The sequence below is a fragment of the Manis javanica genome, chromosome 2 (assembly GCF_040802235.1).
Source record: "Manis javanica isolate MJ-LG chromosome 2, MJ_LKY, whole genome shotgun sequence".
Taxonomy (NCBI): Eukaryota; Metazoa; Chordata; class Mammalia; order Pholidota; family Manidae; genus Manis; species Manis javanica.
Window position 1 is genome coordinate 78,783,029 of NC_133157.1, and position 25,637 is coordinate 78,808,665.

Genomic DNA, 25,637 nt, shown 5'->3' on the forward strand with positions numbered 1-25,637 from the left:
GATCAAGTGATGGTTTCCCCTTCATGAGAGACTTAAGCTTTGGTGCAATACTTATATCCATGAAAGTCTGGGCCACTGGTACTTCTGCCTGAATAGGACGGGAGTCCCATCAAAGGGGGTGGAGGTCTGTCAAAGAACCTCTTAAAGCAAAAGTAGACAGAAGTCAAGGCCACTGACTCCAGAGCCCGTGAATTCTGAAGGTCTATTCCAGTCTGGACCATTCGTACACTTACCATGGCCAGTTTTTCTCCAAAGTAGCCTGGGACACATTTCTGTCCCTCTGCTGCAGCAGTGTCACGAAGATCTGCCTTGTTTCCCACCAACATGATTGGAATACTCTCCTGGATTGCATCCTACCATGAAAAAAAGGAAAAAAGTGTGTATTCATCACACACTAGACAAGTTATGATGACAGCAGCAGCCGTACCAACACTAGCCCCCATTTTCCAAAAGCCCCTTGTGTGGCCCATGATGCATAGATAATATCTTTTAATTTCAAAATATCTCCAAAGAGCCAAACTTTTCCCCCACTGCCAGGTGTGGACCTGAAATTCAGAGAGATTAAATAAGAGCTTGCACAGGCCAGGGCCAGGGTCCAAACCGACTCCACCCTTGCTTGCAGTATGAACTCAAGAGCCATGACCACTGAACTACATTTGGCTTGGTACCCACACAATTCTCTGCAACTTTCACTTCAACCAATGGTGATTACAAGTCAACTTATTACCCCAGGTACAAAACACACAAGCAATCCCTCAGCTATAATGGGCAAAAACAGAGCTGGAAAGTTCCACACTCACTGCTATGTGGTTTACAACATGAGCAAAATCGCAAGGTCCTGAAGGTCAGCATTTTTCTCATGAAGAGTCAATACCAATCATTGGAAGTAATGGATTCTAAGGATAATGCTCCCAAGTCAGCAGGTGCAAACTGTCCCCGATTCACAGTGGAGTGGGAGGGATGTAAGGCCTGAGGGGCAGAGCTGAGCTCAAGACCAGACACTTCCCAGCACCCAGCCACTCACTGAGTGAAATCAGGCGAGTCTCCTCACATTTCTGCCTTCATTTCCCTACCTGCAGAATGGAGGGGTGGTAAGGGCATACACCGCCTCAGCAGGCTACGGTGAGAACAGAGGAGGACAACCTGACGTGCACGTTCTGCCTCCTAAACAGGAGAGGCTGCAGCCCTAACTGAGACTCACAGGAACTGCTCTTTGTGGGGCTCTTTCAGTTTGGTGCCGTACCTAAGACAAGCTCAGGAAAGGAGCCTTAAAAATCATGAGATTACGTTGGACTCCCTTTCTCTTCAGAACATTTACCTATAACCAAAGACACCAGAGTAGAGCCACAGCACAGGGGAGTAGGGGATGAAAGACCCCCCCAAAACAAGTCACCCCACCCATTCAGGTGTTAACAAGGCATGTTCTCTGGTGAACAGCTCAGGATCCAAAGGAGCATCATGCGGACCCATTGATCAGATATTCACCTTAGGAAGCCGGGAATCCCCGGGTCTCAGTGACTTCCCCAAAGTCATACAGGTTCACACCGGCACCTCCTCCAAGTCTTGGCTCAAGTGTCACCTTCTGGTGAGAATACCCTGAGCACAGTAGAGCCCACTGCCTTCCCATAAAGCCTCTACTCTGCCCGCTGGTACTATACTATTTCCCATTTCTATCATTCTCTTTATCTCACTTGTGTTTTGGTTGCTTGTCATGTCTGCCCCACTACAGCACAAACTCCGAAAGGTCAGAGCTCTTTGACTGCTGATAGGTCTACGCAGCCTGCAACAGGATGGGCACAAGGTAGGTACTCCAAAAATACTTCTGGATGCAGAGAAGTCAGGAAGAGATCTCACATCTCCAGTGTCACCATTCAACTTTCACCCAAATATTTGATGAGTAAATTATTCATGAAAGGTAAGTGAGTGGCCATAGTTTTATTTTATCCATGATTTTGTCACAAGATTTTGTAACCCAATGGGGTTTTGATCCAGGCATCTGATTTTTTTCTCCATAACAAATTCAATAATCTGTCTTGAATATAGTTATCTTCCTTTTCAGACTCTGTGAAAGGTGGTCGGAATAGCTGAAAGGTCACTTACCATGAACAGATGCTTAGCAAATTCTGGCAGCAGGGGCCCTGCCACACACTGTGGCTGGTCACTAAGGGTTATTTCAACACTGGGCTGACCCCACCTTCTGTGCCTCCTTTTCTTGAGCATAAGCCAAAGACTTAAAATGAGGACTAACTTCACCAGTTTCAGCAGTAAAAAGTTCTATGGATTTTAACTACCCATGGATATAGCTGGTGAGACTTATCCATTACTCTCTGGACTCAGCTCTCTACGCCACGGAGGCCCATCTGTCCCGAGTAGATGGCTCTTCTCTATGCACCAACTGTACTTTGGAATTCCTTTCTGGATATGAAAAGCTTCCTTTCTTGATACGTTGTTCACTCTGGTGCTTTACTGAAGGAGTAACCAGTGTTGAATCAGGAGGTCCAATTCCCCTTCCCATCCCAACCTCTAAATATAAGCCAGTGCCATACACTACGTGTCCGGCTTCTCCTCAAAAAGGAGAATAACACGACATGTCTCATTTCCTTCCTCAGATACATTACAGACATGAATACAACATGCGGAAAACTTGGTGAAATAAAAATAGTACATAAATATCAACACACTTTCAACATGTTGATAATAAATTTAGGTCATGATACTTCAGTAGAACAAAACGCACATTTCTTTATCAATGTCTAAGTCTTCACACCAGTGCGACTGGTCACTCCTCACATCACTTCTTTAGTAGAAAGAGGACATCAATTCTGGTTTTCACAGGGTATAAGATAGCCCCAAATGAAGAATTGAGAGGCTACACTGAAGAATCTAGAGGCTCAATCAGTTTTCTGTTTGGCCACCAGTGCACTTAATGCCTGTAAAAATTAAGGTAACAGACTTACTTGAAAAACTGTATTAGCTACCAGTTGTTTTTTTTCCAAGAGAGTATGCTGACCCACAGCTTGAACTACAGTTTTATGTAGATTAATAACAGTTGGCAGCTCACTGTTGTCAAAAGGATTTTCTACTTTTAAAAATGAGTTACCATGAAACCAAAGGATATGGAAGCTCCTCAGATGAAAGTCACTGTCTCATTTGACACAAAGAAAGCACGGATGTCACCACACATGATTAATATACCCACTGGTCTGTCAGTGGTACTGTGGGATATGTAAAGACCCAAATCACTCCAGAACAACGTTGAGAGCACTGGTGCTTAGACCTGAGCTCTGCACGCACTCACATCCAGGGGGCATTTCCCCTGGACCCCCAGCACACACATACATGTCTCATCATGTACACACCCACCCATGTCCCCCCGCTTGTAAGAGCTGCTGCTTCTCCGGTGAATGGCACAGTCACTTGCTTCCAGTGGGGCTCTGCTTTTATCTGTAAGAAAACCCAGAAGTTCTATTCCCAGAAGTTCCCTTTAGCGGTGTTCTTGGCTGTGTGGAACTTGCTGTGCTACCAAGGAAGAGATCGGTACTGCCAAGTGTCCAAGAAATTGCTGCTAACGCCGGGCCCTTCCTGGTAGCTTGGGCCAATGACTTCTGGTCAGGGTGGCTTTAGCAACCAGGAGAGACAGCATTTTCCAAGAGAGCCTGCAGCTGTCCCACATCAGGTTTCTGTCTCTCCATTTTGATCTCTTACCTCAATCATATCTACCCATTCCCGTACATTAAGGAAGCTTTTCTCGCATGTAACATCATAGAGCAGCAAGACGCCATCCGCCCTCCTGAAGTAAGACTTGGCAATACTTCTGAATCTGGAAAAGAGAAAAGCATGTACGTAAGGGCCTGATCAGTTGGCCAGTTGGTGTGGCACCATCCTTCATCTCTTTCATGCATGCTTTTCCACATCTTCTAAAAAATACCCCAACTGATAAGAATCTCATGGCAACACGCTACCATGAAATAGCCTAGAATGACCCAGTACAGGGTAGCAGGATGAGGATCTGAGGTACTGATTTGGAAGTCGATCATTTTCTCCACCAAACAATCCCAACAATGTTTAGAAAACCCAGAGCATAGCCAGAACAAGGTTGAGAGTATTAGAGACCATAGTATCTAGACATTTCGCTACAGCAACAAGCTACCAGAACCCACATGGGGGACACAGAGGAGGAGGGAAGGAAATGCGTATCAGAGAAAAATTATTTTGGGGGTGGTGGGAAAGGAGTATTGTGGGTTGGGGGAGTAGAACTAGTAATGTGGAACACCACAATGTGCCAGAGGCTGTGCAAACATGAGGGCCCGGGAACATTCACTAGAGGAAGAGTGTATGTCCTAACTCTATAGACATGTCCTAATTCTAAGCCACATGCAATATTTTATAGTATCTTAAATAGGGCCATGTCAACCATACATATTTTTTACATGTTGAAATTCTCAGTCTGCTGGTGTATATGAGCTCAATGTGGGCAGGGTTTTGTGTCCATTCACTGCTGAATCTTTGCAGCCTGAATGGTGCCTGGTACAGAGGTAGTCAGGCACCCCGTACCTACTTTTAGACCAGTTGGATAGATTCTGTTCCCTAGACAAGATAAAATGCTCAATGCTTCTGGTCATCCACAATGCATGCAAGATAAGGTACTGTTGCCAGATACAAGTCTGTTATTTAGTCTGAGCCTCTGCCCTTGAGTCAAGGGAAGCTGACAGGTTCTCTTGCACCCCAGCTGAGCAGCTCCTCCCGCTGTCACTGCATTCAGAAGCGACCTCGCCTAAATTCTCATGTTAGTGCTCTCTTTTTCCCAACTGAACATCAGCTCAAAGCAAGCTAATGATCCTCTTCTCACACACCGATACATAAGAGAAGGCAGAAAGGAAGGTAGAAAGAAAAAAGCCAGCATTCTTGACATTCTAAATATATATATATATATATATATATATATATATATAAAATTATACAGTATACTACAATTATGTAACCATGAGTATAAAAACACCATGCATCCTACGAAGCCTGTCTGTGCAAAGCGAAGCAGAGCCTGAAGCGTTAGGAAGAGAGCTTGCCTCTCCTGGCCAGCCGTGTCCCAGAGCTGCAGAACTGTTCGCTCTCCATCCACAATGAGAGTTTTCATTTGAAAATCAACACCTGAAAAGGGGTGTAAGAGAACATGGAGAACGATGTCAGTAATTCCACTGCTTTTTACTTTCAAGCCCTTCTTAGAGACAAAAGCCAAAAAAGCCAAAGCTCACAGAGGCAGACAGGAATGAACAGGGCCTTCAAGGAGCATGACCTTCAAATAGGAATTATAAGTCAGGCCACACGTGTGTGCACAGACACCGGCTGCAGGTTGGCTGACTTGGGGAAGGATTTAATCTAGACAAAATGAAAGTCTATGTTCACTTTGCCCAGGTAATTAGCCAAACTCAGTTACATCTGTGTATGTGTACATGTATACACATTTATGTGTATACATGTGGGTACCTATGTATCTATACATGTATACATGTGTGTATGTATATATGTATGTACATATATATGTATTTTTATATACATATATATGTACATACAACATGCTCTTTAGCAGCTGAACCAAATGGTCTTTTTATGAATCAAATTCACCTTTCATCTTTGTTATCTTGAAGGGTGTAACAGAGAACCATAAATTTACAAAGACGCCCATGGTGAAGAGGGTAATCAAACTGTTCTAACACTTCTGGTTATCAAAAAAAGAACTCTTTGGATGAAGAAGAAAAATAAATGATCATTTGCATATCTTCAACTCCTCTTGCTGATTATTATGCAAATTTGGGAAATCAGAACATTATTTCTTTCCTTGTTCTGAGAGGTATTATATATTCCGAGGTGAAGTAGGGGAAGGAAGGAGTGTGCATCTGTCTATAACTTTGACCATAACGACAATGGGCTGGCAATAATGTCACCTTATCAACATCAAATTACATCTTATCCGAGAAGCTTTCCTGGCCCAACTCTGTGTAAAACTGTACCTCTCTCCAAAACTTATGCATTTTATTTGTTTTTCCATCCATTTCCCTCCTTTGGGATGTAATCTCCTTGTGGGCTGGGATTGAATTAACGCTATTCATTGTGTATCCATAGCACCTATGACAGAATCTGGCTCACTCAATAAGTGTTTGCTAAATAAATGAATCTGTCATCTCCAGCTCTACACTTGGTTTGGTCGATCTGACTGGGTAAGAAGATGCCTCTGCCCTTTGTCAGTTTTCCTTTCCTAAAGTTGGGCCTTAGCCAAAACAGAGGAGGACCCATTTTATGGACAAGGACGGACACACACACACACACACACACACACACACACACACACACACACACCTATATCCACCATGGATGCACACAGAGGGACAGCGAGCTGTGTATACAATCCCTAAAGAAAATAAAATCAAGCTAAAGGTCATGTCCCCATTATCAAAAGGGACCATACCCAGGGTGGCACTTGTATTTCCTCGAAATTCATTCTTGCAAAGTCTCATGAGGAAACTAGACTTCCCCACTGCAGCGTCTCCGGCAAGCACAATCTTGTAAGCCTTCTGTGAGCTGGCAGACTTATGGCTATCATCCCCAGTGTCCATCTAGGGAGAAAAAGCCACAGGGGTGACAGAGATAGTGTCAGGTTTGTCCCCAAGAGGCTACATGGCATGGAAAATGACAGCATTCCCAAATGGAAGCATCTCAGGAACACCCACCTGAGGCAAAAGGGCTGAGATGGGCTTCCGTGAAGAGCCAGAAACGCTGCCCTCACCAGCAGGTCCCTGGGGCTTCCAGTCTAAGACGGAAGCCACACCCTCTGCACCATAGGTCTCTTCATCCCTTATATCAGGAACCTGTTTTTTTTTTTAAAAAGTCAGCCATTAATAAAGTCTCTCATGACCCATACACATCATGGATTAATGAGAAGAAAACTATAGAACAGAGTGGCTCCAAATGGCAATCGTGAGAATATCTCCTTATCCAGTGGAGAAAAAAATACATTCTACTGACTGTGCTTCATATTTACCTTTAAAACGTATTCCCACAATGGATAAAAGTCAAACAGGGTGACAGATTTCTATTGAAAATAAGGCCTAGGAGCACAGCGCCATGTGGGGCTTACATCTGTGTCGGATGCATCACCCCCGAAGCTCTCCTGAGTGCCCTGCGACCTCCGAAATCCTCTCTGGTGCTTGTATTCCACCTCCGAGTCGTACTCGTTGGAATCTCTCAGGGTAGACAGGCCACTGTCGAAGCAGCTCTCGGGCAGGCTGTCAACTTCACAATTCATCCTCTGCATAGGATCACAGAGGGCCAAGGAGTCACAGTCCTCGTCTACATAGGAAGAGCGGGATGACCTGGTGACGGAGGGGAAGAGGGCTTAACCTGAGGGCTCACAATGCTCAGGACTACACCGCAAGGGATTCCGCCGGCAGAGGGACCGAGAAGGCCAACATGCTCATGTTCACCAGGAGTCACAGTGGTATGCCATGATTAACCATCGGGGAAATAAAATGTTCAAGGCAATATCAGTCCATTCTATTAAGAGAAAGTTCAATCCATTAAGATAAAGACACTCAAACATTTAATAAAGCTATTTTTTAAATTACCTTCGGTATTTCCTGATACAAAAGGAATTGCTGCATTAAGAAAAATGCAGCATGTGAATCTTTTCACTCTAACCTGGTCAGACCACATTCTGAACAACTTATCCCTCCTGGAGAAAACTTCTACTTAAGAGGACTGCTGAGATCCTGGATGGGAAAGGCAAGCGTGAGACTCAAAACCCTCAGACAGTAGAAATGGTTCAGTACTCAGCTTCCATCTCAATGATTCCTCTCTTCCGATTCTTACAGAGCTGAGAGATGAAGAAGAATACATTCTCTCAGGTTGCACAAAACAAAATAAAAGCTAACTGATAAGCTTTTCTGGAAGTAATATTGCTAACCAACATGATAAAAAAAGACAAGCCACCCAAAGTGTGTGGTACCGGAATGGTTTGACATATGACTTTTCTGTTACAAGGTGTTGAGTCATAGTATAGAAAGATGTCATTAGGAGGGGTTTCATAGGACGGTGCCTCAGATAAAAGCTAGAACTTGACTTCTGTGGATCTTCCCATTTGTAACACTCTAACATTTTATAAGTGAAGGAGAAATTCTCATCAATGGAAGAATCAAAATAAAGTGCTTATCTCCCTATTAACCTTTGCTTTTCCTTTTGATTTTAATAAGAATCTAAGTTTACACTGAAATAAAAACAATAAAAAAGGGGGGGTCTATAACTTATTTAGTCCCCACTACACACTGGGCACCATCCAAGCCACTAGGCATCCACGATCTCATCAGAATGGGGTAGTGGTCAGGTACTAAGTCTCCATATATGAGAAATAATAAGAGATGGCTATGCTGAGAAAGAGAGGGGGATCCCAACACAAGAAAGTATAAGACATATAGATCTGAAAAGTCAAAGATATCTTGGTACAATTAGCAAATGCTTAAAATTAACTAAAAACATAATTTAACCACCATATGATCTCTAAAATGTTGCTCAACTATAAAGTTTTTATCCTGAGGCAGGAAATTTCATACCATATCACAACTTATCTAGCTAGTTGTGTGTGTGTGGACTTTTTTTTGTTGTTTATCATTTATGAAACTGTTCTTCTGAATCTGGTTTTAGGTTAATCTATAAAGGATCTAACAAAACACTCTCATTATACAGTACAAACTACTTCCCCTCTATGTCATTATTCATCAGAACTTTTTTTAAAACTTATTTGTCTTTTTGATAAGGAGCAAAGGAGAAGTGAAATCCTGAATTGAGCCATCACCACCTAGAATATATAGACTCTAAATAAAAAATATAGGTACAGATCACACACACACACACACACACACACACACACATATACATATATGCTCTTTAAAAGTAAACTATTCTTATCTGCCTAAAGAATATTTTCATAACAATGAGGTCATGTGAAAATATAAAACAAATTATACTTTTGTTAGAGTTCCTAGGAAAAAACACAAAACTAATACACAAGTTGAAATCCAATAAGGCCACAAAAGCAATAAAATGAAATTTACAAGGGATTAAAGATGGCGGCATGAGAGGTGAGAAAGAGGCTTCCTCCTAAAACCGCATATAATATGAAAATATAATTAATACAACTAACACTGAAAAAAGCAACAGGAAAGAGGGCTGAGCCAAACTGCATACACCTGGAGAAAAGAATAAACCTCACAGAACAGGGTAATGTACCAAAACCGTGGCCAGCAGGACCCAAGCCTTCCCCTACCCCAGCTCACTGGCAGGAGAAAGAGACACAGAGCAGGGAGGGAGTGGAGGCCTGGGACTGCTGAATACCTAACTTCAGAGATCTGCTCTGGGAGCACAAACCTACATTTCATGGTGCTTGCATGTTACTCTCATGATTAGGAGGTTGGAAAGTTAAGACAGGCAGAATACCTGGAGAGATTGAGATTCCAGCTGCTTTGGAAAAGCAGGGATCCATATCTGGCTGCTCTGGGAAAAAAGAAAAGCGGGCAGTCTGAGAGATTTCCTAACAGCAAGAGGGCTGCTAAAGGGATAAGGATTGCACAGAGCTTACTTCTCAGGAGAAGCACAGGTAGACAAAATTGTCCAGGTGCACTCTGCCCAGTAGTTTGGGAACTTTCATGATCTACAGGTGCTCCAGCTCCCTGGCTGGCTACACAGCTTGAAGGATGCCCTCCATGATACACGCCTACTGCACCTTTCTCCTGGCGAGCCCCACTTGGCTCGCAAACCGGCAAACCCCACCCTGGTGTTAGGCCAGCCAGAGGGAAGCCCCGTCTATAGCAACAACAAATGCAAAGCACAGAGGCTTATACCTGTGTGCTCAGCCCACTGGTTCTGGCAGTGGAGGCAAGCATAGCAGCCAGGAAGCAGGAAACAGATCTTTCCTCTCCCCAGGCACCAATACTGCTCCCCTGCGACCCCTAACATTGCTTCAGGGGCTAAGCAGCTCCAGAGAGTAGAGCTTCTGGGCATGAGAGGGTGCCATATACAAATATGAAATGCCAAAGGAACCTGGTTCAGAGTAAAATTATGAACACAACACCTGAAAAAGATTCAAATGAAATCAACCTCATGAATCTTCCTGAAAGGGATTTCAAAAATAAAAATCATTAACATGCTCATGGAGGTACAGAAAAATATTCAAGAACTCAGCAATCAATTCTGGTCAGAGGTCCAATCATTGAAGAGCACAATGGAGGATATTAAAAGCAGATGAGATACGCTGGAGGAGACGATAAATAAAATAGAAATTAGAGAAGAGGAATACAAAGAATCTAAAGCACAGAGAGAAAAAAGGGTCCCAAAGACTGAAAGAATATGAGAGAACTGTGTGACCAACCCAAAGAGAACAATATTCGCATAACAGGGGTACCAGAAGAAGAAGAGAGAGAAAAAGGGTTAGAAACTGTCTTTGAGGAGGTAATTGCTGAAAACTCCCCAATCTGGGGAAGAAGATACTCTCTCAGGCCATGGAGGTGAATAGATCTCCCAACACAAGGAACCCAAGGAAGACAACACCAAGACATATAGTAATTAAAATGGCAAAGATCAAGGATAAGGACAGATTATTAAAAGCAGCCAGAAAGAGAAGACCACATACAAAGGAAAGCCCATCAGGCTATCATCAGACTTTTCAGTGGAAAAATTACAGGCCAGAAGGGAGTAGCATGATGTATTTAATGCAATAAAGTAGAAGGGCCTTGAACCAAGAATACTTTATCCGGAAAGATTATCATTTAAATTTGAAGAAGGGATTAAACAATTTCCAGATAAGCAAAAGCTGAGAGAATTTATTCCCACAAACCATCTCTACAGTGTATTGTGGAGGGACTGCTACAGATGGAAGTGTTTCTAAGGTTTAAGAGCTGTCATCAGAGGTAATAAAATCACAGTAAAGAAAGTAGAACAGTTCATTACTAAGCAAAGGCAAAATTAAATCAACTATCCCCAAAGTCAATCATGGGATAGAAAAAGAATACAGAATATGACACTAATATATAAAGAATGGAGGAGAAAGAAAAAGGAGTAAAAAGGAACCTTTAGATTGTGTTTGCAATAGTATATTAAGTGAGTTAAGTTAGACTCTTAGATAGTAAGGAACTTAACCTTGAACCTTTGGTAACCACGAATCTAAAGCCTGCAATGCCAATAAATACATACCTATCAATAATCACCCTAAATGTAAACAGACTGAATGCACCAATCAAAAGACATAGAGTCACTGAATGGATAAAAAAATAAGACCCATCTATATGCTGCTTACAAGACACTCACTTTAAACCCAAAGACATACACAGACTAAAAGTGAAGGGATGGAAAAAGATATTTCATGCAACTAATAGGGAGAAAAAAGCAGGAGTTGCAGTACTAGTATCAGACAAAATAGATTCAAAGAAAGTCACACAAGACAAAGAAGGAACATTACATAATGATAAAGGGGTCAGTCCAACAAGAAGAAAAAAACCATTATAAATATCTATGCACCCAACACAGGAGCACACACATATGTGAACAAAAAAATAACAGAATTAAAGGGGAAATAGAATGTAATGCATTCATTCTAGGAGATTTCAACACTCCATTCACTCTGAAGGAAAAATCAACCAGACAGAAAATAAGGACACAGAGGCACTAAACAACACACTAGAACAGATGGACCTAACAGACATCTACAGAACTCTACACACAAAAGGAGCAGGATACACATTCTTTTCAAGTGCACATAGAACATTTTCAAGAATAGATCATATACCAGACCACAAAAAGAGCCTTGGCAAATTCAAAAAGAATGAAATTCTACCAACCAGTTTCTCGGACCACAAGGTATGAAATTAGAAATAAATTATGCAAAGAAAATGAAAAAGCCCACAAACACATGGAGGCTTCACAACATGCTCCTAAACAACCAATGAATCAACGACAAAATGAAAACAGACATCAAGCAATATATGGAGACAAATGACAACAATAACTGAACACTACAAAATGTGTGGGATGCAGCAAAGGCCATGCTAAGAGGAAAGTATATTGCAATACAGGCCTACCTCAGGAAAGAAGAACAATCCCATATGAACACTCTAAACTCACAATTGATGAAACTACAAAAAGAAGAACAAATAAGGCCAAAAGTCAGTAGATGGAAGGACATAATAAAGATTAGAGCAGAAATAAAGAAAATTGAGAAGAATAAAACAAAAGAAAGAATCAATGAAAGCAAGAGCTGGTTCTTCAAGAAAATAAACAAAACAGATAAACCCCTAGCCAGACTTATCAACAAAAAAAGAGAGTTTACTCACATAAACAGAATCAGAAATGAGAAAGGAAAACTGACTATGGACACCACAGAAATACAAAGAATTATTAGAGAATACTATGAAAAATTAAATGCCAACAAACTGGATAACCTAGATGCAATGGACAACTTTCTAGAAAAATACAACTTTCTAAGCCTGATCAACAAAGAAACAGAAAATCTGAAAACACCAAAAACCAGCAATGAAATTCAATTGGTAATCAAAAAACTATCTAAGAACTAAACTCCTGGACCAGATGGATTCACTGCTGAATTTTATCAAACATTTAGTGAAGACCTAATACCCATCCTCCTTAAAGTTTTCCAAAGAGTAGAAGAAGAGGAAATACTTCCAAACTCATTCTATGAGGCCAGCATCACTCGATTACCAAAACCAGGCAAAGACACCACAAAAAAAGAAAATTAAAGACCAATATCCCTGATGAACATAGATGCAAAAATACTCAACAAAATATTAACAAACCGAATTCAAAAATACATCAAAAAGATCATCCATCATGATCAAGTACGATTCATTCTAGGGATTCAAGGATGGTACAACATTAAAAAATCCATCATCATCACCCACCACATCTACAAAAAGGACAAAAACCACATGATCATCTCCATAGATGCTGAAAAAGCATTTGACAAAATTCAACATCCATTCATGATAAAAAATCTCAACAAAATGGGTATAGAGGTCAAGTAAAGGCCATATATGACAAACCCACAGCCAACATCATACTTAACAGCAAGAAGCTGAAAGCTTTTCCTTTAAGATCCGGAACAAGACAGGGATGTCCACTCTCCCCACTTTTATTTAACATAGTAGTGGAGGACCTAGCCATGGCAATCAGACAACACAAAGAAATAAAAGGCATCCAGATTGGTAAGGAAGAAGTTAAACTGTCACTGTTTGCAGATGACATGATGACATGATATTACATATAAAAAACCCTAAAGAATCCATTCCAAAACTACTACTAGATCTAATATCTGAATTCAGCAAAGTTGTGGGATATAAAATTAATACACATAAATCAGTTGCATTCCTATACACTAACAATGAACTACCAGAAAGTGAACTCAGGAAAACAATTCCATTCACAATTGCATCAAAAAGAATAAAATAACTAGGAATAAACCTAACCAAGGAAGTGAAAGACCTATACTCTGAAAACTACAAGACACTCATGAGAGAAATTAAAGAAGATACCAAATACCAATAAATGGAAACACATCCTGTGCTCACGGATAGGAAGAATTGATATTGTCAAAATGGTCATCCTGCCTAAAGCAATCTACAGATTCAATGCAATTCCTATCAAAGTATCAACAGCATTCTTCAATGAACTAGAGCAAATCATTCTAAAATTCATATGGAACCACAAAAGACCCTGAATAGCCAAAGCAATCCTGAGAAGGAAGTATAAAGCTGGGTGGATTATTCTCCCCAACTTCAAGCTCTACTACAAAGTCACAGTAATCAAGACAATTTGGTACTGGCACAAGAACTGATCCACTGAATAATGGAAAAGACTCGAGAGCCCAGATATAAACCCAACCATATATGGTCAATTAATATACAATAAAGGAGCCATGGACATATAATGGGGAAATGACAGCCTCTTCAACAGCTGGTGTTGGCAAAACTGGACAGCTACATGCAAGAGAATGAAACTGGATTATTGTTTAACCCCATACACAAAAGTAAACTGGAAATGGATCGAAGACCTGAATGTAAGTCATGAAACCATAAAACTCTTAGAAGACAACAAAGGCAAAAATCTCCTGAATATAAGCATAAGCAACTTCTTCCTGAATGCATCTCCTCGGGCAAGGGAAACAAAAAGTAAAATGAACACATGGAACGACATCAAACTAAAAAGCTTCTGTACAGCAAAGGACACCATCAACAGAACAAAAAGGCATCCTACAGTATGGGAGAGTATATTTGTAAGTGACATTTCCGACTAGAGGTTAACATCCAAAATATATAAAAAACTCACATGCCTCAACACCCAAAAAGCAAATAAAACGATTTAAAAATGGGCAGAGGATATGAAGAGACAATTCTCCAAAGAAATGCAGATGGCCAACAAACACATGAGAAGATGCTCTACATCACTAATCATCAGGGAAACGCAAATTAAAACCACAATGAGATATCACCTCACACCAGTAAGGATGGCCAGCATCAAAAAGACTAAGAACAATAAATGCTGGCAAGAATGCGGAAAAAGAGGAACCCTCCTACACTGCTTGTGGGAATGTAAGCTAGTTCAACCATTGTGGAAAGCAATATGGAGGTTCCTCAAAAAACTAAAAATAGAAATACCATTTGACCCAGGAATCCCACTCCTTGGAATTTACCCAAAGAATACAACTTCTCAGACTCAAAAAGACATATGCACCCCTGTGTTTATCGCAGAACTATTTATAATAGCCAAGATAAGAAAGCAACCTAAGTGTCCATCAGCAGATGAATGGATAAAGAAGATGTGGTACATATACACAATGGAATACTATTCAGCCATAATAAAGAAACAAATCCTGCCATTTACAACAACATGGATGAGGCTGGAGGATATTACGCTCAATGAAATAAACCAGGCAGAGAAAGACAAGTGTCAAATGATTTCCCTAATTTTTGGAGTATAACAATGAACCAAAACTGAAGGAACAAAATAGCAGCAGACTCACAGACCCCAAGAAGGGACTAGTGGTTACCAAAGGGAAGGGGTGTGGGAGGGCGGGTTGGGAGGGATGGAGATGGGGATTGAGGGGTATTATGTTTAGTACACATGGTGTGGGGGACATGAGGAAATCAGTGCAGCACAGAGAATGCAAACAGTGGATCTGTGGCATCTTATTACACTGATGGACTTGATAATATGGGTAAATGTAGTAACCACATTGTTTTTTCATGCGAAACCTTCATAGGAATGTACTATCAATAATACCTTAATAAAAAAATTTAAAAAAAAGAAACGCTATAGAAAAAGAAAACAGGCATATTGAACAACAACTAGTTATATCTATTGTATCTATACCAATACTACTATGGTAATGAAAATAAACTCACTGAAACTAATAGTTTAATAGATTGATTAGGCAGCTGAAGAGGGAAACAGTGAACTGGAAAATAAAGCTGTCATTGTTCAAAACACTGGATGAAGACAACCTTCCAACCTGAAATAAAGGCCCTTCCCACCTCATCCACAAGCAAGTCCACCCCTCACAGGATAACTGGCAGATGTCAACTCTGACTTCAGACAGCCAAGGCGTCCTTGTCCTGTGCAGGGAGGCAGAGGGAATGAGCTCCGTGGACTCTTCCTGGGAGGGGCACTGGTTGGTAGTACCCTTGAGTGGAAGCCCCCAGTGGACAGGAGGTCACAGTTATGGTCAGGTGATCTCTGGTGATTTCCATGATGCCCACGATATTGGTGTCATGGAAGGGCACCCACACATGGGGTACCCAGCAGAGCAAGGCTATAGGCCACGTGTTCAGGTCCTCCCCGATCCCTGTTGAGTTGAGTTGAACTTCACACACTGCCCCCTGAGTGATGGGTGTGAACGTGAACTTGCTTCCTGACCCACCCCCACTCCGTCCAGGTGGAGGTTCCAGCAGCGACCCCAGTCACAGACTCAGGATCACCATCCCCATGGCCGGCCTGAGCCCTCATCCACAGGCAGGCTACACAGTCAGGCCTGTCTCTGTGTGACCACCACCCCTTCCTGAAGTACCGCTGGGAGGTGTATGGGCACACACATCTTAGTCTGGGGACATGTGCCACTGAAACCCAGAACACCACCAGGCTGAGCCGCAGACAGCATGGCTGTGATGTGCCCTGACTTGTGTTCCCAAGATTCCATAAACAGTGGCTGGGAACATGTTCACATGACACCCACAGTGACCAACACGAGGAGGGAGGGAGCCTTGGATGAGGGAGATGTCAGGACCCTGGTGGACAGCAGTGGAAATCCCTGAGGCAGAAGAAAATGTATAATCAAGAGACAGGGCCTCAGCTGGAACGTGGCCCAGCACCTCTGCCCTGACTTGCCCTCACACACAGAAAGGGACATGGCTCGGCCCTGTGTTGTCACCCAGGATGGCTGCAGGGCCAGGTAGGGAGAGCAGTGCTCTAGAACCTGGCTGGCCTCCCCTCCCCCACCTAACTGACCTGCCCTGTTATGAGGGCCCCTGTTGCCCTGAGTGACGGAACTCTGGAGGGTTCTGAGCCATCCCCTGTGACCATGGACCTGGCACTTTGAGGCAGAGCAGTGGAGCCCCTGCAGCCATGGAGGGCCTGCTGGCTGCCACCGGACTCATGGGCCAGCTGATCCTGAACCGCCTGTGAAGCTAAGAGAAGGCGACTGCATCAGACAAATGCTGGCTGACGCCCAGGCCCACCTGCAGCCTTTCCCAAGTGGCCCTTCTGCTCCTGTTGCTCCACCTGCAGCCCACGGAAGCCACAAGCTGTCCCGGGATCCCCTGAATCCTCAGGACTCCCCAAGAAGGAAGAGGAGGGTGTCACGGTGAGGGACCAGGGGGCAGGGGTGACCTGCAGGTGTGACTCAGCTCATGGCAGCCGGGTCCTGACAACCCACAGCCATGGCACAGCTCTGAAGGTGTTTCTGTCTAAGCTAATTTTGATTTATCTCTTTTAGGTTTGGCTACTGTTATTTAACTGATATGACAATTCTCTTATCCAAGTAAGCATAGCATGCTAATCTTAAGAGTATTTTTCAAATAAAGTTTCATTTAATAAAAAACAAAAATGAAGTTTACAACATGATTTTAAGTTTTTATAGTGGCATCAAAAAGAAAATCAAATGTTAACTTGTCATATCAAACTAGCAGCCCTCTGAAAAGGAACATTAGTCTGGACCTTGGTGGCCCTCTTGCTACTACTGTTCAAGGTCGTGTACACACGAGTGTTATGTTTCTGCACTCTGAGCCCCTGGACAGTGGTCACTTTGGCCCTTAGAACCTGCTGTCAAGGAGCTCTTTATCCAGTACCCCTGAGCCTTATTCATGGTGTCTACTCTTCAAAAATGAATCATGGTGAAATTTCTGAAATAATTTTCAGTTATGTATATCTTTTCCACTCTGGGCTCAGAACTGATCTTAAATATAAGTCGAGAAAAATGGCATCGTGCCCACACATTTTCAAAAAGTAATGCTCTTTCTCAGTAACAGAACAAGCTGCCTATAAATCAATAAACCATTAAAATTTTTATTTCACAAATCAGTGTACAATAAAAACATCTCACAACTGGATAGAATTTTCTTAAAAGAGATCACCAATAAGCTTTGGTCACAGACCTTTCTGAAAGGGAACTTGACGTTTTGCTATCATCAGGATATTAGATATATTATTCTTTAGACCAAAAGTTCTCATGAAAAAGGAATGAATATGAATTGGAAAGTCATATCAGAAATGGAGAGCCAGAAACCTGTAGTTTACGCATTCCCTTCTACTTTCAAACTCTGACATACTCTGAAATTAACTTTTTAAGTAACAACACTGGACACATGAATATGTACACAAATGTGCACACATGTAATCTTTTCATTTTTACTGCTAGATCTCAAGTTACATCAGGGCTACTATTTTACTTCATTTGATTAAACTGATCAGAAATAGAGCTGAATTCTCACTTCTGACAAGCCTCTGTGACTGCTTCAATAGCTCATAAACATTTGCTAGCCGTATCTCTATTTGTTTGAAAGTTTCCTTTTCTTCAAACGTAGTTTATACAGCATTACACTGCGCTCTCACACATTTACAGATCATGCACCGAGTCTCACATCATTCACCACGATATCACATACCGTGGCATCACGGGTCACCCTCAGACACCTCCTACTGAGCCCACTTCTAAGAAACAGGACATGATCAGGGATGAAGTAAGGTGAGCATATGTGAAACCAAGTCATGATAACCTCTTAAGGAAACCACTTTGCCCTCCCTGAAACATTTTTACTTTTAATTTTTACATGTTTTCATGTTCCAGAAACTTTAAGTAAGGTAGTAGGGAATAGAAATTAGGGCCCAAAATATATCCTATTACTTTAATTCACCTCTAAGGACATTTACTTTCCTTTTAACTTGAGCTCAAACAAGAAGTTAAGTAGGTGCTGACATACCTGTCATAGCCCAGAGGCTGAGGAGAATGACTATTAAATTTGGGACTGCTTCTAGAAATTGTATTCCCTGGTGATATATTATTCATGCGCTGTAATACATAAAATACATAAGTATTATTTTGTTGTTCCACATAGACCTTTTATGGATACACACACACACATATTTTTTAATTACAGCACACTAGTTAATGTCTAATATAATTAAAAGTTTGGTATCCTGTGTGAACAAATGTGAGCATGAAAATCAAGGCAAAAATTATAAGGTAAGTGCCCCAAGTACTCTCTCCATCTCATGCTGTAAGTCCATCTCCTCCTGCATAAACCATAAAGGGGCATCCCGGTTTCCCAGATTTGCTGGGACCTGCAATACCAACATCTTTGGATTTGTCTCTTCTTGAACCAGAACTTGGCTTAGTTATGCTAACCTACAGCACTGGAACCCCACACTTGGACCCAAACCCCAAAAGTGGGAGAACAGGCTTTCTGATTCATGTAGTCTCAGCAAGGTCTTCCAAATTCCAAATGCGGCTTAGCTTGTTTCTGTAGGAGGTGTTAAAATCCACGTCCCCACTAGGATAATCTCACTGGCATAAAGAATACTTAGCAGGTCTAAATATATCTCAGCTGGATGCACCTTTACAGTCCTCAAATGGGCAGTATTTTATGTGTACCTCCATGGGATTTCCCACTTTCTTTTACATTACTGCCATCTGTGCACATATTAGTTCCCTACTTAACTCCCTACACAAATATAAAGGTGTGACCAGGAGCCAGGTCACACCTTATACATCCTTCTCTGGTTTCCTTGAGCATCTAACAAAGAGTTTAGACATATATTTCTGCAGAGACCTGACATATTTTCCAACCTGGAAGAATTTTGCCTCCTCTTATCATATGGAAGTTTCTCCTTGCTGGAAGTTCTCCTCTAAATAAAAGACATGATTTATACCAGAATACTCTGCCAGAAGAAAGAACAAAATACATTATAAAATTCTATTGCATACCAAGGATCTGTTGAACTTGCTGTAACTGTTTTCAAGGGCACTGCGTAGGCCATCGTTACTGTCATGCAGCTTCCGGTTAGCTGTTCTACAGAGTAAGCAAATAAAATGAATAAACAGTTGAGAAGAAGGTAGGGGTGAATGTCACCACTTTCTTTTCAGGCTGTGATGTTCAGAATGTGGATTCACTTAAGACCTCTTGCAACTTTCTACCACTTCCCTTCAAACCTCATAAACTGAGGTTATAATCCATAACTAGAACTACAATTCAATTGATGTATTAGCTCTCTTTAAAAGTCTCAAGACATTTTAGGAAGGCATTAGCTCTGGTGAGGAACCCACTCCACCCTCAGGTAGTTTCCTAAATGCCTGGCCCCGGCTGGCCCCATGCACTGCTCTCTATCCCCCTACATGCACTCCAGCCAGGCGCAGATCTGAGATGTTACATCATGCTTCTTTCTCCTGGCCACTCCTTGCCCGGCTCATGTCCTGGTGCTGTCCTTCCAGGCACTATCATGGACCAGTTAAAGGCTTCAATGTTGACTCTGGGTTAAAATCCCAACTCAACCAAAGACCTATGGGGGTCATTAACGTGTCAGAGCATCATCAACCTCTTCTATAAAATGAGGATCATAACAGAGCCTCTGCCTTGGAGGGTGGCTAATCTTTCCCTACTTAAGACTTATTTGTCTTTCAGATCTCAGCCCAATCGCTGCTTCCACTGGGAACAATTCCTGGCCCTGGACCTGGCTGGGCAGAAACTCTCTAGTGTATTCCCTCAGGGGATGCACCCCTTCCATCTGTCCCACCACTTTCTTTTGACATTTTATATCTATGCCTATCAGTTTCAGTCTTCCTCCCCTAGACTGGCCCCACAGGAGAGAAATTTTTGTCTCCTATTTGCCCCTCCATCCTCAGCTTCTGGCACCCTTGGCCCATAAAAGGTGCTGCATAAAAACCTGCTGCATGAATAAATAAATAATCGAACAGCAGTACTGCAATACATCAACTTCATTATTGCAATATGTCAACTTGGTGATTGCCACAGGTGAGACTTAAGAAGTATTTAAAAATGGTGAAAAAAAAAGTTTGTCAAGCCTGACCTTACTTCACTGGGGAAAGTGAACCCAGAAGAAAACAATGCATGGGTAGAAAAGAGAGAAAGGGGTGAGGGAGGCTCAGAGGTGGGAATTACTGACTCAGCTGTGAGGTTGACAGAGCAGATATAGTATTTTCAATAGGGTAAAAAAAAAAAACTAAGAAAAATGTACCTTTACAAGAGCACAATAAACTTTGAAAGAATGAGTACATAAGTCTGGCCCTGTGACCTGTACTAACATGAGACGCCAGACCACCTCTCAGTGTGCTGAGCTGCAGAGAAAGCCCATGAGATCAGGCTGTTATTCTTTCCAGAGGTCTCACAAGACACGCTGGACCCATCACTGACATGCAAGGACTTTCAGAGAATTACACTCTAGTCCCTGGATTTAAACAGTTGGTTTAGGATCAGAAGCATCAGAAAGCTAAGTGGATGTGCCAAATGCAGCAACACAGAGAAGAAACGTGTGTGGACCTGCAAACCCAGGCTTTACAATATCGTAACTTGTGATATATGTGGCACGTGTTTTATTAACAAAAAAATAAGTGAAATGTAAATGTAATGAGAGTTTTACACAAGGACTTACTGGAGTATTTCAATTTGCCTCTCAAGACTATTTCGGTCTTCTGTGTACTCTCGGATTATTTCCAGGTCCCTGTAAAATTGTATTATATATTTGAATGAGAATTAGGTGTCAGTCCTGCCACACTTCTTCCTACCCTTCCTGACCCGTTAGTCCCCTTTTTTAAAGACATGGGTCCTTGGCCATGGTTTTCTATCTCACCGAGGTCCTGCTAGGCGTCCCTGTGCCGTCAGCAGCCTCTTCCTCCCCGTGTGAGACTCACAAGGTCACCCACACCTTCTGCTTCCTGTACAAGGTTCTGCTCCCTGCCAAGCCCCGTGAGCAATTCCATGCCCACCACTGCTGGCTCTGCTCCTCCCTGGGACCGACCCCTTGACCTCCCATTGCCCCCTCACCAGGCTCACTCCAAGCCCCTACACCTCAGCTTGCTCCCACCTCTCACCAGTCTCTGCTCCTTCCAAGACCTATGCAATCCCAACCCCAGCTGTTTTCTCCTCTTCTTGCCTGCCCTGGCTCCTGCTCCCCCTCCCCTCCCCTTCTCACCAGAAAACACAGGGGAACCCACAGGACCAGGCTTTCTCTGATCACTACAAACTCGTGCTCAGTGATTCCTCTTCTGCTTTATTAGGAAGCCCTGGCCTGCTCCTCACAATTCCACTCAGAACATCAGCCACTTGCCCACAGCCCTATTCCACCTCAGCCCCATTTCTAAGCAGACAAACCCCATCACCAGCTTCCAAAAATTCCCAGACTATCAAGCAAGCTTTGTCCACAATTCTTTGTCCATCCACTCTTTTGGCAATAAAGCTAAAAGTTCCCCAATTGCCTATAGGAATTTGAATTCTCAGCCAAGAATTCTGAGCCCTGATAGTATAAGCTACCTTTTAAATTTTTTAATTTTTTTAAACTTTTACTTTTCCATTCAAATTATCTTTTTTTGTCTGGGAGTCTGACCACTGTTCCCCCAGCCAGTCTTCCTCGACCCTATGAGCTCACCCTATGCTTTGGTTAGCGCCTCACGTGGGACATTCCTGAGACTCTTTTTTCCCATCTGTGAAATGGGGACATTGAACATCCCCACCTCACATATACTCTATGGACTGAAGGCGATAGTACTAGTGGAGCACCAAGGAGTGCCAGCAGGGGGCAGTGTTACCTATCTCTGCTCCCCTTGACGAACACACCTACTCCTCCCAAACTACGGCCTCATGTCTCCTCTTTAATACAGTTCTCCACCTCTTCTGACCAAAAAGAACACTATACCTACCTTTCATGTGGCAGTGGACCCAACCTGTGCCACTACCGGGCGTATCGTTTCTAACATTCTTTAGCACTTATGTTTTAACTCTGTAACCTGTTAGCTTTTTATCTTCCTCAACTGGATTTGAAGCTTTCAAAGAGAGACCAAAGCTTTTCTTTTTATATGCTGCATACTCATAACTCCTTATTTAGCTCAGGGATCTGTATAAAAGAAGTACTTAATAAATGATTCACTTCTTTCTATTACAGGAACTTAATTCTGATTAGTTTGCAAACAAACAAAAAGATCTTTTTCCCAAGTGTACAAGTATGTATGTGTGTGTATATGCATTTATATGCAAATATGTAAGTAGGCATATATATTTTATATTTGCATATATGTGTGTTTTATACTTACATGTCCTATATAAATATCCACGTATACATATAAATGCCTGTGTGTGTTAGGTCTTGTGTTATTAACACCATACCACAAAACTAAAGCATAGCAAAATAAAACAACTTGCTAAGAAATCTACTTTTCCCCTCTGTTGTAGAGCCAGGATTCCTACCTTCAGAACACTTTAGTTAGCAACCAACTTTTGACACTTTGGTATATTCTTCTGCTTCCAGTAATTCAAACATTTATTAAGCGCTGCACTGTCCTGAGTAGCCAATAATAAAGCTAATTAATCTGTTTAAAACTTAAAAACACAAAAAGTACTAGGAAATAAGACACTGAAAGTAAAATCTTTAGAAAGCAAAGAACATATTAGCAAAGTTAATAAATAGCCCTTTGTTTTTATATAGCTGAGCTTCATTCATATGGATGGTCATCTAAATATTCTGCTCAAACAATAAAAGAAAACGTGAAGTTTCATACCTTTCAGAATTCAGACTCTGATCAGCAAAATCACTTTTTAAAGTATCTAATTCACTCTGAAGAAAGGCTATGTTCGTCTGTGCTTCTAAGAGATCTTTCTTAACTTTCTGATTCTCCTAGAGAAAAGGAACAGGGCAGGTCATTAGAGGCAGAGTTCCATGATGCAGTCTTCCCACACACCCCTCACCCTCCACAATCCTTCAAATCTAGGATTTCAGAGAACTAATTATTAATTCAAGGTAATCTGAAATAGTTATAAACAATCAAAAATCTAAATCCTCAAGTTTTTAAAAAAATACTTGATATTTGGTCCTAAACTACAATAGTCAAGAGCTTACATGAGGTACTTCAACATATTATTGGCAAATTAATTGAGATCAAACATCTAAATATCTGTTTTACTAATGAAAGCCATGAAACTACAGATAAATATTCTGTGGATTGATGGTACCTAATACCAGGTTAGACTAACTACTTTTTATAATAAATCCTATCACCTAACATTTTAAAATCTTGCACTTAAAAATAAATGAGTGTAGTTAGGAAATTTCTATATTGTACCTTGTACCAAAAAAAAAAAAATTCCCTGGAGCTTCTAGTTCAAGATGGTGGACTGAGCACGTAAATGTGTCTTCTTTCCCTTTGGAGACCCATTAACATGAAATACCAAAGGAAACCAGTCAAAGTGAAAAGAATGGAAGAGGGGCCCATCAGCAATGATACGATTTAAAACACATTTCTGAAAGATAGAAACTGAATGGAAATGCTGACAAAGGGAGAACTGTACAGGAAAAGAAGGTATAGAAGATGTGTGTTGAAAGTTATGCTGCAGGACACAGAAGGTAATTGGCCAAGTGGAACCCCAAAGACTGGGAATGAGGGGTGAAGCTGAGAGATCAAATGTGTACATTGATGCACACCCTCCCAGCTCATCCCCTCTCTTGCACAGCAGATAGCCAGAGCTGACTCAAGGTAACAAGACAGGGTTTGTCTTTCTAAGAAGTGAATGCTCCTATAAGGAAAGCTAAAGCTTCTCTACGAATATCCATATCCCACTCATCTGACAGCCAGCTTCACACACAGGGGGCTCCTCGGGAGACCCTCTTTCAGGACAGAGGCCTTGAGGTAAAGCAATCTCTTTACCTATCTGCACAGGAATCTTACACCAGTGACCTAAAATCAGATTCCAGATGACCAGTAGCAAGTCAGAAAAGCAATCGGTCAATAATAGCTGAAGTTTTGTGGACTCTAAAATTAATATCTTCAAGAAGACAAAAATAAATGCCATGCACTGGGAGGAATAAATAAGAAGTTGTATCAGTGAGATCATGAGGATAGCAGAGTTCCTTTTCACAGAAAGAAACCTAAAGCTCAACCAGAAAATCCAAGAAAAACAAGCAACTCTACAAGAAAGTTATGATCCAAATACAAAGCCAGCTAAGATGTGACAGAAATTTGGAACTGATGGTTCAGAAAGGGGATTCATCTGACCATACAACTGGAAACCTTCCCTTCTGAGGGGTCCAGGGATAATGACTGGAGGAAAAGAAATACAAGTCTAGCTCATGCTGGCTCACTTCTCGGCTCTGCAGTGAGAATATTTAAGTCATGATAAAGGAAATGTTCGCTATTGGCCTTCAACTTAAAAACAAAATAAAGGTAATGATAATAGAACAGATGTAAATGTTATCAATTTTGGTAACAGAAAGACTACAGATCTGGTCGGCAGAAGATGGAAAAGGGACAGAAAAGGTAAAGGTAGAGGAAGGGTAGGGCAATAATACCGCCCGTCTTACAAAGCCAGGATACAGACCAGAACTGATAGGATAAGAATGCAGGGTTAGCCATTTAAAGTTTAAGGGCCATGCCATTATTGTTTTGAATAAAAAATAAATAGAAGCATTCACAACAGGTGGGGTAATCATTGACAGAAAAGCTCACATAAATAATACTTTTGGTTGGAGCTATTTCAAAGACTTTCTCTAATTGGTATTAACTTCTAAGGTGGCATTAATTTCTCTTGAAGTCATTACCTGTTTTATGCTTTTAAATAGGTTTAAGCTATACTTACATTCTATTCCTGGAACACTGAAGTAATAGCATAACTATGTTTAGGAAACAGCTGTCTAACAGGAAATACATTTCTGTAAGTCAAAAGATGATTCTTACCATTGATAAATCATAAATTTGTTGTTTTAATGCAGCCACATCTTCTTTTTGACTAATATGTTTTGACTGTTCTTCTAGCTGAAAGAGCAAATAAAAGTTGTTTTTACAAACCCACTTTGCATTGATTCAGTCAAGTTTA

At 41.6% G+C, this 25,637-nt stretch overlaps 1 protein-coding gene across 2 annotated transcripts in view; it reads right to left on the bottom strand.

Moving 5' to 3' along the window:
- Positions 1–25,637, bottom strand: part of RASEF (RAS and EF-hand domain containing) — an 80,714-nt gene that overhangs the window by 14,766 nt on the left and 40,311 nt on the right. The window contains exons 5-15 of one of the 2 annotated variants that reach the window (XM_017677799.3): positions 25,499–25,576; positions 23,330–23,445; positions 21,211–21,279; positions 19,529–19,613; positions 18,525–18,613; positions 7,133–7,367; positions 6,726–6,863; positions 6,464–6,611; positions 5,067–5,148; positions 3,706–3,820; positions 234–353 (exon numbers count right to left, since the gene is read on the bottom strand). In XM_017677799.3, the coding sequence (XP_017533288.3) occupies positions 234–353; positions 3,706–3,820; positions 5,067–5,148; positions 6,464–6,611; positions 6,726–6,863; positions 7,133–7,367; positions 18,525–18,613; positions 19,529–19,613; positions 21,211–21,279; positions 23,330–23,445; positions 25,499–25,576 (1,275 nt within the window). The remainder of the gene's footprint in view (positions 1–233; positions 354–3,705; positions 3,821–5,066; positions 5,149–6,463; positions 6,612–6,725; positions 6,864–7,132; positions 7,368–18,524; positions 18,614–19,528; positions 19,614–21,210; positions 21,280–23,329; positions 23,446–25,498; positions 25,577–25,637) is intronic. The other variant, XM_036991330.2, reaches the window with a different exon arrangement.